Source organism: Aulostomus chinensis, chromosome 8 (genome assembly GCF_037954235.1).
Source record: "Aulostomus chinensis isolate RoL2024-O1b breed Wild chromosome 8, RoL_Achi_v1.0, whole genome shotgun sequence".
Classification (NCBI taxonomy): Eukaryota; Metazoa; Chordata; class Actinopteri; order Syngnathiformes; family Aulostomidae; genus Aulostomus; species Aulostomus chinensis.
Genome location: NC_141327.1, coordinates 3,813,078 through 3,827,720, shown reverse-complemented (window position 1 = coordinate 3,827,720; position 14,643 = coordinate 3,813,078). Strand labels below are relative to the sequence as shown.

Genomic DNA, 14,643 nt, shown 5'->3' with positions numbered 1-14,643 from the left:
GAATCGGAATCATTTATATCTGCATAACAGATAAGCCTAAAAGTATCATTTCATTACCATAAATACATACTGCATAAGCAGTCTTCATGTTTTTACAAACACTTTTCTCTTGTTAATATAAAAAAAAGAACATATTAAATTGAAATTTCTTCCATATGTTCCGACTGCTGTCTCCCCTGTGCCTCTGGCTTGAGTTGTATCAGCCGTCGTGCATGCTGAGGATGTTCTGAGGTCCAGGCAGACGTAAAGAGCTGAGGAAGACCCTGGGTGACATTTTCAACCGCTTTGATGTAGAAAGATTGAAATAGGAGCTGTATCGTGATAATCTGCCCTGCAGGAATCGCCATGTAGATGCATCATACGTGTCAGGACCAGAGGGGGAGGGGGGCTGATTTAGTAGTTTCACACCTCTGCCACCACGATGACAGCAGCTCAAGTTTTCCCCTAATTGAGCCGAGAGGTACAAATCATTGCTGTGACTCTTAAAGCCTCCAATAAATGCATTCTCTCATACCTCTTGTTCAGAGTCCTTTATGCAAACAGATTATAAAAGTGACAAGTGCATAAAGACAGCCTGGCAATCGTAGTATAATTAAAGGAATGATTCATTTCTGCTGTTATATTCTGCTGAGTATACATCCTTATCAATACACAACCAAGGAAATAACCTTGTTGTTCCTGCACCACAAAGAAAAGGTGTCAGATCTGGTTACGCCTCTGCCCGAGGTATCGGGTGATTGACTGCACCTCGCTTTCAGCTGGGTAAATACAATATTACTGCAGTTTGGCAGGATTATCTTAAGGGCAGACTGAGGCTGTCCCCGAAGGATTGAAATCCAACAAGCTAGAAAAAGTTGTTTAATATATATTCACGTCCTGGTTCCAGGGGTGAGCTGTCACTCTCATGTGCGCGCGTGCGCCCACACACACACACACACACACAAAGAGGAGACACGCAGCAGGACTTTACGTGACATGGGAAAAGCAGCCAAGTAACTGAGTAATTCCAGCTGTTGTGTAGCCAGCAGGACTCAGACTGTATGAGTCAGTCAGGGTGCAGCCTTAATCAAGAGAGGCCCTCTGCGGGACTTCCCTGAAGGACAAGAGAATAGAGTCTGATTGCAAAGCCTCCCGGCTGCTAACACCTCTCAAGAAGGCTGACTCAAAGAAGGAAGGAGCTGGCCAATCTAGCTGTCACCCTCAACAAGCCAAGTTGTTCTTTTAGTTCATACAGAACGTGGTGTCTTGGAAGAGAAGTCATCTGTGGTGCAACACTGCTGTTCCCGACATGTGCGCCACGATGGGATTGTCCCCAGGTGATGGATGGAATTACAGGCAGACAGGGGTTCACTTATTCCATCTGTTGCTGTCGCTCAACATGATTGGCACGTGGTAGTGATAGAATCAGCAATTTCCTTCAAATCAAGCAGAATATATAATGAGAAGCACTCAGATGCTAAACAGCACCTCATCTTGTGGCGTCTCTCCTGTATATCTGGATATCTGCAGCCTTTTTATGTAACCACACATTGTTTATGTTACAGCAGAAATCAACAGTGATTGAAGAAAAGGGCTTTTGTGTAAAGATGGCAAATGGGGCCTCGCTGAAAGGAAAACTAATCATGGAACCGCAATGCCTCAGTGACAGTAAAACAACGTGTGAAGGTGCGGCTGGCCCTTCTATTTCTTTATGTCTCTCACATGACGTGACAGAGGAGCTCCCTTACCTCTGACGGCACGTCAGCTCCCAGCGCAAGGTCACCTGTATGTCTCAAGTGAAGGATAGCGTGTCTTATAGAAACAGCTTCCCTTGTGTGTGTGTGTGTGTGTGTGTGTGTGAGCTATGAGCTATGTGCGAGAGTTGTACCCTGCCCCAGGACGTTTATCCCCCTAAGTCCAGGTCATTTGACGAGTGTGATCGCTTCCTTGGCTCTGGACCAGATGGAAGATGACGGCTTTGCGGATGAAAGCATTGGCTCTAAACAAAAAAAGCAAACCTTCAGTTTTGAGGTCCAATTCAGAACACCATCTGTGCTATAAGATAGCGCTATGGAGGAGTGGAGACCCTGGTGAGCACTGAGTAGCATTAGCCTAGCCACCCTGTGAGCCCTGCAGTTACATCGGGAACGTCCTCGCTCTTCCTCTCCTGTGCCGACCTACAATGGTACAGCTCAGACTGGTTCTTGTGGTTGAGGGTGCTGTAGTCGTAGAAAGTGACCTTTACACATTGTCACACACAAGGTGATGAGGGATGTGACAGGTTTGAACCCCAAATTGTAGCTACGCTATTTAGTTTGGCGCACAGTGAGCGAGACAAGCAGTACTTAAAATATTCTTCTCATCATGCTGCTGTGTCCATATATTTTCTCACCGTCTGCTGGAGGTTTATCACTCACTGTGTGTTCAGCTGCTGTCTGTATGCAGGAGATGTGTGTCAGTGCTAGACGGCAGCCTACCAATGTATTAGCCACCTGTGGACTCACTGTCACTCCAAGGCCGCACCTGCCTCAAGCTAGCATCGGAGGCAGGGGTGTCACAGCCATGGAAAGAGCCACTGTAGGCAAACAAGCTCGTAATTAAGGATTAAAATCATTTGTACGACAGCTTTAAGCAATCCGACCATCTTTGGAAAAATCCATCATTATTCATCTGATCGCCAATCGCTACAAGCCTATTACAGGGCAACTGGGCCAAGTGTCAGTGCCCCCTACCTGTCCTAATATAACACTGGCATCTTGTAAACTATATACTGTACATCTGAATCTTTGGGCTCATCAGACAGAACCTCGTTAGTACAACTTCCTGGAGCTCGTTCACTAAAATACAGGTTCAACAGCCAGTAATAAGCTTGGAACTCGACTGAATTATTGAGCTGTGAGATATCACAGCATTCCCATGACAAACCCTCCCCCCCGACATTAATGTTATGATTGACTGGCAATTCCATTAGAATCAGTGGCAGCATTGTGGTATTAATGTGTAATAACGTGATATTTGGAGTAAAGCAGCTGCTGTGGTGTGGGTTGACGTGAATGTGGTATTAAACCTTGGAGTGACGGTTGGAGGTGAGCTGAGGTGGAATGGCAAAAATCTTTATCAGTTTGTGTTTTACATCCCATATCAGTTGAGAATGTCTTGCTTTGCTCGAGGCCACTAACCAACTACTATTAAAAAAACGCTCTAAATATCTAATGGCACGAGTGGAATTCAGAAAAAAAAGATAAGATCCAGCACGAATTATAAAAGTCCAAAAGTGTTTAGAGAAACAGACACATTGACTTGCATAACGGAAAAAAAAAAAACCCACCCTTTTTTTTCGATGAGTGTGACACAAAGAAGATTCTAAAACTTGAAGTAGTTCTGTTGTTGCACGCTTGGTCACAGACTGTTGTCCGGCTCCACTCCAAGGACTCCAGTAACATGAAATCGTCTGGAATGACAGAAGTCTTCTAGAGACGTTTGCAAGGTTCTCCAGCTCAGAGAGACAGACCAAGGTTTCCATCCATCTGGGAAAAAGCAATTTACTTTCAGTAAAATTATCTGATTATTGCAAGCACTTGACTGGCATCAGTGTTTGACTTGGCCGGACTCAGCTTTCCAGTTAATAACGGCACTTTACAGCTCGGGAGCTTCGCACAGACCCCTCCTGAAAAAAGCAGAAATAAATGGTATAAATCTGACTTCTTTTTCTTCACAAAGAGTAAATGCAGATGGCAGTGGAAGGACTTCTAGACAGCAAACAAAGCAAATTTTGCCATGTTGTGTTTCTTGGCAAAAGTGTGCTGCTTAGACTTTGTGGTGGTGGTTGTTGAAAGAGCTCAAAAGGCTGAGAAGAATCAACTGAATGTGTATGATTTGGCATTTGGCATCCATTTTAGATTACTGTATCCTTGGCAGCGTCCTCCAGTGAATTCATTTCCTCTTCAAAGACAAAGATTGACAGACTTTAGTGAAATCATTCCATTTTGAACTTCATCCCAGATGACCTTCCATGGGGGTCGGCCGGAGGTAACTTGTCAAGGTTATTGTTGAGCGTCTTGATTTGCTCTTGTTGAGAACACGACGTCGGGAGAGGAGCCTCCAAAACAGGCAGCGGCAGAGCGCAGCGAGGCCTCTGAAGAATCGCCAGGGGATTTAACACCATATTTACTGTCCCAACACTGACACACAGCAGAAGTCACAGAGCTAATGAATGTTCCTTTATGACCCAGTTCAAGAAAGTAGGTGACCGTCAGCATGCCTGATTGCAAATACGATTCTAAAATTAGGCAGCTGTGTTTGCCATTAGCTAAGATTATAGCACTAGAACAAGAAAAAATCAGCTATGGGACGATTTGATTATCAGGTAATCAACCTCTCCATTGGACTTGTAACAACCCAAGGAGGTACTTACGTCTTAACATCGCACCACATCTGTTCCAGTTAGGAGATGGAGGTATATTGGCACACTTTTCACACTCTTTTGCATATCTTCAGGTGAGGACAATATACTGCCAAAACTGCGTACAACACAAAGGAACAAAGTCATGGTGTTCATTGTCATATCTTGGTCCATGTGACAAGTTGCCACATATGCAGGCAATTTGTCCTTTTTGTCATAAATAAAACAACAACAACAACAAAATGTTTTTCCAAAATTCAAAAGTTAAACCAGCAACATAAAGTAAGACTCCTTAATCAAAAACTTCAGCCATTCCTGGAGTGTGGACATTGAATTAATCCCACATACAACTGGAGATGAAGATAAAACGAACAAACAAACAAACAAAAAACAGCACTTGAAGAAACTCAAACCAGCTTTTTAAATCTCACCGGTCCGACTCTTTGTCAGAATCACAGTTCTGGCCCACAGTAACTGCGTTGCCAGTGGTGAACTGGGCCACTGTTTGCATTTCCTGCACTGGACCCAAGTCTTTCTTGGAAAGCTGTTTGCAAATGGCTCCACAAAACAGGGCGCAGGCGCTGGTCTTCATCTGATGAAGAGGCATCTGGAGGCTCTCTCATACCTGCCGTTTTATTCATTTGTATTGTAGATTTTGCTGCTACGCCTTGCAGCTGAAAGAGTCTCCATCCCGTTGGTTTTCTTGGACCAGCTTTTTGAGTACAGTCAAATGTTCTAAGAATAACAAGACAAGTACAAAGTCCTCTTAGCAAGTACAAATGTATAGTTGTGAAGGCTCTTATGTGGAAAAAGATTATTTAAAAAAATGCCAAGTTCATTTGATTTACTTTCGACTATGAAAATGATAAATTAGTGCTCACCTCATTTATTAGCAGGCTTTTTCACTCCAAGACCAAACATGACATCAGACCAAACAGATGAACAGAAACACTGTTCCACTTTGAAATAGCGCCCCCTGATGGTGAAATGGGAGGCATTATGACAACATGAGCAACAAGTCCTCATGCAAAATGTATTATCTGTTGCAGACAGGAATGTTCACCTGAAGTCCTGTTTGTCTGCTGTCTTGTGCTGGACACCCACACGACGTCCTGGTGTAGCATAAGAGGGCTAACGAGAGGAACGAATCGAAACGAAAAGATGCTAAAACGCTACATAGCAGGTTTTCAAATGTTTTTCATGATCTTGACACCTAATTTCTAACATTTTCACCAGTAAACTGCTCCAGCATCACTCATCTGGCCCTCAAAAAGTATAAAGTATATAATTACCAAAATCATTTTGTTGCAGTTATGCCATTCTTTTTTTCAAAATGGAGAGAATGCCCTGAGTAAATCAGTTACAAAGTGCTTGAAAGTTAGCAAGGAATTCCTTAAATGTTGCAAGAAAATTACCAGGAAAATGAACAAAACTAGGCCTAAACTTCTAATTATTATAATTATAAGGTCTGGTCAGTGATACTTCATCAGTTACATTTTCAATTTAATGTCATTGTTGCTCATGTATTTATAAAATTGCGGTATGTCTGCATTTCAACCCTCTTGACAGCCCCTCCAGAGCCCCTGTGATATGCAGCTGAGAGTTACTAAAGTGGGTTGCAGCACCTTCCTCACCTCTCTTGACCTGGTGTTATTGATGAATATTGTTTGAGGTGTTTTAGGACTGGAACCAGTGCTGTGTGTGCGTGCATCTGTCGGTCTTCCTGCAGTAATAAGTAATTAGCTTTCCTCCATGCTTGAGCGCAGGAATAAAACAGGGGGCTTTGATATAAGTACCTTCTGATGGAGGTTATTAACGTTGAGGTCCTGGATTGCTGATTGGCAGAGAGGGCTGGCACAGGCTGAAATCTGCAGATGACCTAAGGGACAGAGCTTTTGTGACTTACCGGGCATTTTGCCTGGCTCTTTGTTATGGCCATGTGTCACTCTGGGAGCCTGCTGCTCTTTCCAAAGTACCGGGTTCAAAGCCACCCAGCCCAATCAGGGACCTTGGATTGGACCAGTGCCAGGGAATAAAGACCATCCCAAACATCTAACACAAAGAGCCTTCTGACCGCATCCCTCTCTGCCACGATCCTCCTCCTCCCTCCCTCCCTCCCTCCACCCCTGTAGGTTTATATCTGCATCTCTCACTTGCTCTGTGGCTTGGCCGCTGAGCTATATGTTTCTCCCTCAAAGACCCTCCTTAACGCTTTGCGCTTTATCTGTTCACAGCAAAATCTCCTCAGATATCCATCTCTAACATCTTCCTTCATAGCTGATCCCATCCTCATGTCCTCTTGTATCCTCTCCTCTCTTCTTTCTTTCAAATCTCTTTCATTTTCTCTTCCTTGTCCCAGCTCTCTCTTCATCTTCACCTTTGCTGACATCAGTTGAAAACCTCCAGAGACTATGGATAAAGATAAGCCCTGTGTGTGTGTGTGTGTGTGTGTGTGTGTGTGTGTGTGTGTGTGTGTGTGTGTGTGTGTGTGTGTGTGTGTGTGTGAGTAAATCCCCACTCCCAGCCCTCTTCAGCACTGGCTCAAACCCCTGGCACGTTCCGTCTGCTCTAGCTAGCAAAGCCACTAAGCCAGCCTCTCCCTCTATCCAGCTCCCCATGCACAGCATTAGCTAACCTGCTTTGCAGCCATCCCCTAATCAAAAACATTTACGGCGTGAGCCAAAGCCTGTGCGGGCCAAAATAGACATACTGAAATTCCCCCTCCGTCACCCACCACCCTCGTCCCGTGTTTGCGATGGATTAGCCCAACAGGTGCTTAATTACTCTAATCACAAAAGGCTCCGAGGAGGAACTGAAAACAAATGACCAGCCAAATAGGTTTTGGTTTTTGTTTTTTTAAGTCCAGTGAAAGTATTCCCATAGCTGTTAATGCTCCCAAGCATTGGTGAATCATGGTCCCCCCCCCCCCCCCCCCCCCAAGCAGGTGTTACATTTAGTTTGAAATTCAATCAAAATGTGAAGAATCAGGTGATGAATGCCCCCCCTCTCCAACCCCTCAGGGCTCACAGTGTCAGCAGCTGCATCGGCCCTATTACAATGTCCACACACACACACACACACACACACACACACGCACGCACGCGCACACTGTTTAATGCTGTTCTCAATGTGAAAACTCAACTCTGTCCTGTGCCAATGAGCGAGAGCATCTGTGAGTGCTGGATTTGAAAGAGACCAATAGGATAAAGGGATTGTATCGGCTAAAAACGCAGGTGCACCACTATTAGTAGGCAGCAGCTGGTGAGGTCACACATGCACACACACACTGTTAGCGCACAAACACACAGGCTTTTTCAAACGTGCGCTGTGTTTTTTCCATGCCTTTCATTCCTCATTGCGCACATCGTGTTGCAGCGCGACTCTGCTGCCTCCATCTCACCAGCATTTGAAGAAGAAAGAATACATGACCCATGAGCCAATATGTTTGAAAAGTGAGTGAGGAAGAGGAAGAAAAGAAGAAAATAAACCCTCAGAGAGGCTTTTGAAAATAGTTGAAAATATTTTTTTAGAGGAATCAATTTACTGTGTGTGTGTGAGAGAGAGTTTGCGTTCGCTTTGTCCGAGTGACACACACACACACACACACATGCACAGGGAGAGCAAGATGATTTGCAGTTCTTTGGAAAAGCCTTTGCTGACTCCTTTCAACATAAATCCAGCGTTGTCACAAGCAGCCATCCCTCTCTTCCTGGCTTTACCTCTCATCCGCTGTTATCCCTAGAGACATGTCATCATCCTCGCTGCAGCTCCAGTCCTCCTGTTGTCCCGGAGGTCTCCCAACAAGGTCTGACCAAACGTAATCCAATTAAAGACAGGGTGATGGGCAGCAGAGGAATGAGTATTGATGTCAAATAGTTTGGAGGGAGTGCTGCTGACGGCTGGGCTGTGCAGGAGGCTGTGTTTGAGCAGTTAGCATGCCTGCACCTCACCCTGTGGCTCATCACTGGAACCAAACTCCAGGCTCCAGCCACATTAAGGGTTCCCTACTTCATTAAAGAACTTCCTTCAGCAAATGGCTTTGTGTCTGTGCAAATGGCAGATTGAGCTGTTCAATTATAGCTTAACAGCTTCACTTTGTGGGGCCCTGTTCATTTACAGTATGTCCTCTTAAGTTCTTCTCAGGGCTAAGAGTCCATCGGGAGGGGATTGATAGCAGAGGAAATAGTAGATGAAATCCGAGCCGGCGTGCTAGTCATCTTTGGCTAGCCTCGGGACTCGCAGTTAACTGCGGCGCACTTGTGAGCAGAGAGGTGTTTAATGCTTGATTAGCAGTCTCTGTGAGCCGTCCCACACACCAAAGGCACTGCCCTCTCCATTTTATGCTCCTCTGAAAAATCAATTAGCGCAATTACAGCTTCTTGCTTCCATTAATCACAAGGCGGGCTGCTCAGAGTTAGGAGCTGTTAATTGATGACTGGCATGACTTTGAGGGAAGCCGCGTCTCTGCTTAATGTTCAAGGGCTCATCAGACAGCCTTTTAGTCTTGAAGCTCCCAGCAAACAAACACTGAGATCTCCTGTCAGGGTGCACCACAGCTGCAGCATGGTGCCTGGCCAGATTCCATCCATGTGTAGTTAAATAGACAACGTATTTGCTTTAGCGTGTGATTATGAAGTAAATGTTGGTGGCATGTTTTTGCTATAGCGTAATGACGGATTAACACTAAGCCTCTCTTTGACCATGCATTCTCTTGGCTACCAGGCCAAGTTATGTCATTGCCCAGTTTGCTGCTGGGGATCTAAAACAGGAAGCACAAGAAAAGGGCCATGTTTGGCAAAGGAGGCAGGAAGAGCGAAGTGGCAGCATGTAGAAGTAAATAAAAGGGAATAGTTTTTCACTGGATGGAGAGAGTTGAGAGTGTAAACCTGACATTCAGTGCTAAATTAGCAGAACCTGCCTTTTAGAACAGGGTACAACTTTTTGTGCTCTCCCAGTATATTAGTATTGTTTGTCCCAAGTCATGAGCATCAATGAGCCACAGCAACATCTGGGAACGATGGCATGAATGCATTCTGCATCAACCCTATTTTTGTGGCTACATTTGAACTCATCATGGTTCATTGCGGTTATGTTTTCTGTACTGTGCAGTTCCTTTCATTTATGGAAGCATAAGATACCATTTTTCTCAGTGCATACTTAATGGCTGTTTAGAGCCTTCTCCATCACAGAGTAGATGAATAAACTCGGGATTGTTGTCCCTGGCGCTGGTGTTACTGCCCGACTGGCTTCTGCATTGACCAGCGACGCTTGCAGATGTAGCTGGATTCATCACCTCCTTCCTCCAACCTTGGAATGATCAAATACCAAACTGTAGTTTATATAAATGTCAAACACGTCTTTGTTAAAATAAGTGATCACGTGACGCAGCAGAGCCCGTAGTTGACAGCATGAATACAAGGCCAGGGAGGAGAAGGAAAGTGCTAAGTGTCTCTGCTCGGCCACCAGCGTCAGCCACTGTGAGAGCTGCACTCGGACGCTAACCCTAACACAGTGCGGCTACGCACAGCTAAACGAACTCCTTCACCAACTACGCGTGGCCTCTTCCTCTTCTTCAGTAGTGTCTTATGATGGTTGGCCACTGGGATTTTACTACTTGTGGTTTCTGCTGGGACAGCTAGTGATTGTTGTGCAACCATTAGCAATACTGTGGTGTGTGATTTGATCCTTGAAATACAATGTTTCAAAGCTATTACGTCGCAGTTCAGTTTAACAAGTTGTTTTTTTGTACTTTTGTATGCCAGTCTGATTTTTAATACCAGTCGTGTTTGAACTGAGATCATGATGTGGTATTTGAATTTATAACTGCTGTTTTTGTGTATTTCTTCTTTTACACAAATATCCTGCTTCTTAGAGTCAGTGTCTTGAGATACATCACTATCAGCCAGTTGCTTTGCTCATGATGCCGTTGTTATCATGATGCTGTACCATCTACCATGATCATTTGTTATCGTGATTTCCCAGGTGTTTCCCTGCCGCGCCGGGAAGTAAGAGGCGAGTAACTGTCGTTGAGCTCGTGTCTGAGTTTAGGATCTTCAAAAATAGGCTCCAGCCAGGAGCTGGAGGTGCAAAGTAATATTACTCCATAAATGCTAAACCTCATCAGTGACGATGTGTCATCGTTCACATTTACTTGGAAAGAGATCCACTTTTCTAAGAGTTCCAAAGTTAGAGAAATCAATTTTCTCCCCATCTGCTAGTAGAGTGGCTCTGATTTCATCCATCAACTCTCGTTGTTGGTGTGATGAGCTGCATGACGGAGACGTGCCGCAGGCTGCAGTGCCTTTCAACTGATTTTTTTTATGAATATCTTTATTCTTCAGATGCACAAACAAAAATACACTTGTACACTTGTCCAATATCGGCTGTTCCTACATTTAGGATTTTTTGTTTTGTTCCCCCTCTCAACCCTTTTCAAGCCCCTCCCACCCTCCACCCTCCACGCTGACCTGCAGCCCAGAAGTAAAAACCAATAAATAAACAAGTGAATACCAAACAGGAAGCATATGTGTCGAAGCACTTTATATAAAGAGAAGTTGAACCACTTGAATGGTCAAAACATAAGATTTATGCTCTCTGTATTAGCAAAGCAAACAAATGAAAATTTAAAAAATGTTTAATCTTTGAGGAAAAAACACAACACAAAATGTGCTGGATTCTTGTTTCTGTAAGGCATAGCCCATCCATCCATCCATCCATCCATCCATCCATCCATCCATCCATCCATCCAACCATATCTGCCTCTTTACTGCTGCATCGTTCCATCCCCATGCCTTGGAAAAGCTCCACCTGTCAGTTGTGCAGCAACAGCACATCTGTGCCCTTCAGCGTTATAAGAGGCCTGGCCGCTGTGTTTTCACTGCTAGGTTGAGGAGTTAGCGGTGAGCGCCTGCCCCCCCCCCCAGCCCTGCTAATTGAGGCTAAGAGGTTTATCTGCAGTCAGCTCTCAGCTCCTGGTCAGATAGAGAAACTCGGAGTGGACAGGGACTGGAGAGCCTGATCTGGTACTGATCGCTGGCTTTCATCCTCTAACCAGCCCTGCCCCCCAGCCCACTCCAGCCCCTACAATGGGTGTTTCACCTCTTGCTTTGACTGAAGACGGTCCCTCAGTATCTTCCTAGCCTCCGAGGAGGGGCTAAGAGGTCATCGCCCTTCCTCTCTCCCCGGTGGTGGCAAACTGCACACAGACAGAACTCCCCCCCACCTCCATTATAGTCTGTGTAAGTGGGCTAATTTTACCTCCAGCACCAGGCCAGGCACTGAGAGGGAGAGGGGGCACATTTGGAGGTGTTATTTTGAGCCACCATGTCAAGGCGTAGGATGAGGCTGCAAGCTACCTTATCAGAGGTGCATGTGTGCATGTCTGTGTATGTGTACATGTATGCTTGTGTCCGTGACTGCGACTACATGTTGCAGTCCTTGCACACTATAGTAAAGTGTCTCTACACAAACGCACACACACACACACACACACACACATTAAAGTCTTTTCAAGTAGTTCTCTTCCTTAATTCAACTTGTAAAGAACTGATGATTCAGCCGTTCGCAGGTACAGGAGCAACTCCTTTCATTTTTTAATCTTTCGGCACGTTTGAACTACACAACTCTCATGAGTAATACTGCACTCTTCTTAATCATTGTTGTTGGACTCGCTGCACATTCAGCTTTTCTAAGAAGTGTTTGCTTGGATTTAGCTGATGTTGAGCTTCATCAACACAGGCTGCAGACAAATAGTTCATCAAAGCAGAAACAATGTAAGACGACAATTAGCTGACATTCTCGCCACTCAACTGCTTTTGTCTCCTCCTCTCCAGACAGCGAGATTGTTCCTCCTGACTGTCTACGCCCACGCTCCTTCACCACCGTGCGCTCTTCCTCCCTACGTCGTGAGGCAGACGACTCCCGCCTGTCCGTCAGCCTGTGTGACCTCAACCTTCAGCAGGAGGATGGCGGCCCGTCCCACAACCACTCCCACCACCGCCACACGCTCCACCTGGCCTCAGCCTCCTCCACCTGTCCCATCCCTCAAAACTCCCTCAACTCCCAGCAGTCCTCTCTCCTGCCGTCCGCCCTGGAGAGTGACCTCCACTTCCACCAGCTGCGCGGTGCCCACATTAAGACTCTGGATGAGCAGACAGTGACGCGCTCTGAGCACTCACGCGAGGAGCGCACGCTGGTCTTTACCAACCGTCCCCTACGAACTGGAGAGACTGTCTTTATCAAAATCACCAAGTCCAGCCCAGCACGCTCAGGCTCCTTGTCCTACGGCGTGACGTCCTGCGACCCCGCTGTGTTGCGCCCCAGCGACTTGCCGTACAATCCCGAGGCTCTGGTGGACAGAAAGGAGTTTTGGGCGGTGTGTCGGGTTCCCACGCCTCTCCAAAGCAGTGACATCCTGGGCTTCTTGGTTACCCAGGAAGGCGAGGTCATCCTCAGCCACAATGGCACCAACGTAGGCATGCAAGTGTGTGTGGACAACTCACGCCCTCTCTGGATGTTCTTTGGTCTGCATGGAGCTGTGACTCAGCTGAGGATTCTGGGTAAGTCTCATTAGATAATCGGAGGTAGACAAAATGAACTGGAACCGTCAGTAGCAACAGTGTTGCACTTCACAAGAAGATTTAGAAGCAGGTGCAGCAGCAACGTGCAAAAATAATCTCAAGTTACTTAAATTCAGGATACATTCAAGATTAGTGAGTCAGGGAATGCAAGTGATCAGTTTATTCCCAGTTCTGGATGTGATAACAACCCTGGCTGAACCGCTAATAACCCAAAAGAAGAAAGAAGAAACAATCATTCATCGAATCGTTCATCGAATCATTGCATCGGCATATTCCCTCTTGGGTGCGATTAGTATGTAAAATTATATCTAAAGCTACTTGATCTTCCACATAGTAAAATGAACTTTAAAACTATGATGAAAAGTTTGATTGCATTACACAGAAAGGTCATGTATAGCATGCGTGTCATTAAATATCAAGCCTCCTTGACAGACGTGCGTAGTGAACAGAGGAACCGGTGATGCTCCGTAGTGTTGGGTCATTATGAACCCCGTAATGCCGAGTTAATTGAAACTGTTCCTCTCATACACCAAACTCTGGGGCAGGAGTGCAATTGTCAAAACAGATTCCATGAAGACACCTTATGGTGGTTTGTGATTATGGGGCCTCAAACTGAACGTGACCCACATGTGGAAGTGAATAACCAGCCCAATCTGACCCAAGGGTACATCTGTGACGGAAGACGTGAACGGCTACGACACCGCCGCCTTTCTAAGTGCAGTTCAGATGAGTAAAAGTCATATTTCATGAGGCGTTAACCTAGTTTTATCTACCAAGTGTAATGTTTCGTAAGTGGAGCGATGAGCAGCATTTGCTCTCTGCCTGTGTGCTTTATCTTGTGAAAAATCCCTCTTAAAAGAGTCATTTATGGGGGAAATCGCCGTCCTTCAGCTCAGTGCTCCGTCGAGGGTCAGGAACTTACAGATCTGGATATTGATCTTCATTTAGCCGGGCAAACTACTGGTGAAGACCACCAGCAAGAGCTGAAATCTCATACTCCCTGGGCTTCAAATCTATTTGTGCAAAGTGTTGAGGGCTCCGATTGTTCGCCAGTTCAGACAAATCACGTCACCCCTCGAGAAACTCGTGACCTGCACGCAAGGGTCACGAGTTAGGGAGAGCACTTAGTTTGACACAATATTTACAACATACGTCTCTAGGCAGGAAGTGTCTGTACACATTGGTAGGATTAGCAAGAGCAGTGGATGCTCTGTTACGACCTGGGGAGATGGAAAACAGGAAGTGAGCAAGCAGGAGCAGAGAGAGGCAGCGGGAATGGGGAGGGAGTGAAGGAGGGCTGCACTCAGCAGGAACGACATGATGTCTCAGCAGGGTGGATGCTTTGCCTGCTGGTGGTGTGCCAGGATACCTGAGTCTGTTCACTCTTTCTAAATGACAAGGGAGTGTGAGAGTGTGAGAGGACAGTTCAGGCTCACCACTTCATCTCAGACTGCAGAGCTGATTGCCCCACCCCCCGCCCCACCCCCATGACGCCAAAACAGCGGGACATATCTTTATATGCTGTCTGAATGGCATCCATCCCCACATGGCAGTCGTGACATTCAGATCACGTCTGTCCTGTATCACGTATGTCAGTCCAGAGCCAGCTGGAACGTCTGAGTCTTAACATGACAAATGTCACTCCAACACAACACCTTCAGTACCTTTGGTATGTGACTTTGT

General features: G+C 45.8%; 1 protein-coding gene across 1 annotated transcript in view; it reads left to right on the top strand.

Moving 5' to 3' along the window:
* Nucleotides 1-14,643, top strand: part of neurl1aa (neuralized E3 ubiquitin protein ligase 1Aa) — a 45,977-nt gene that overhangs the window by 18,272 nt on the left and 13,062 nt on the right. Inside the window, exon 4 of the mRNA XM_086210509.1 lies at nt 12,214-12,939. Within this exon, the coding sequence (XP_086066635.1) occupies nt 12,214-12,939 (726 nt within the window). The remainder of the gene's footprint in view (nt 1-12,213; nt 12,940-14,643) is intronic.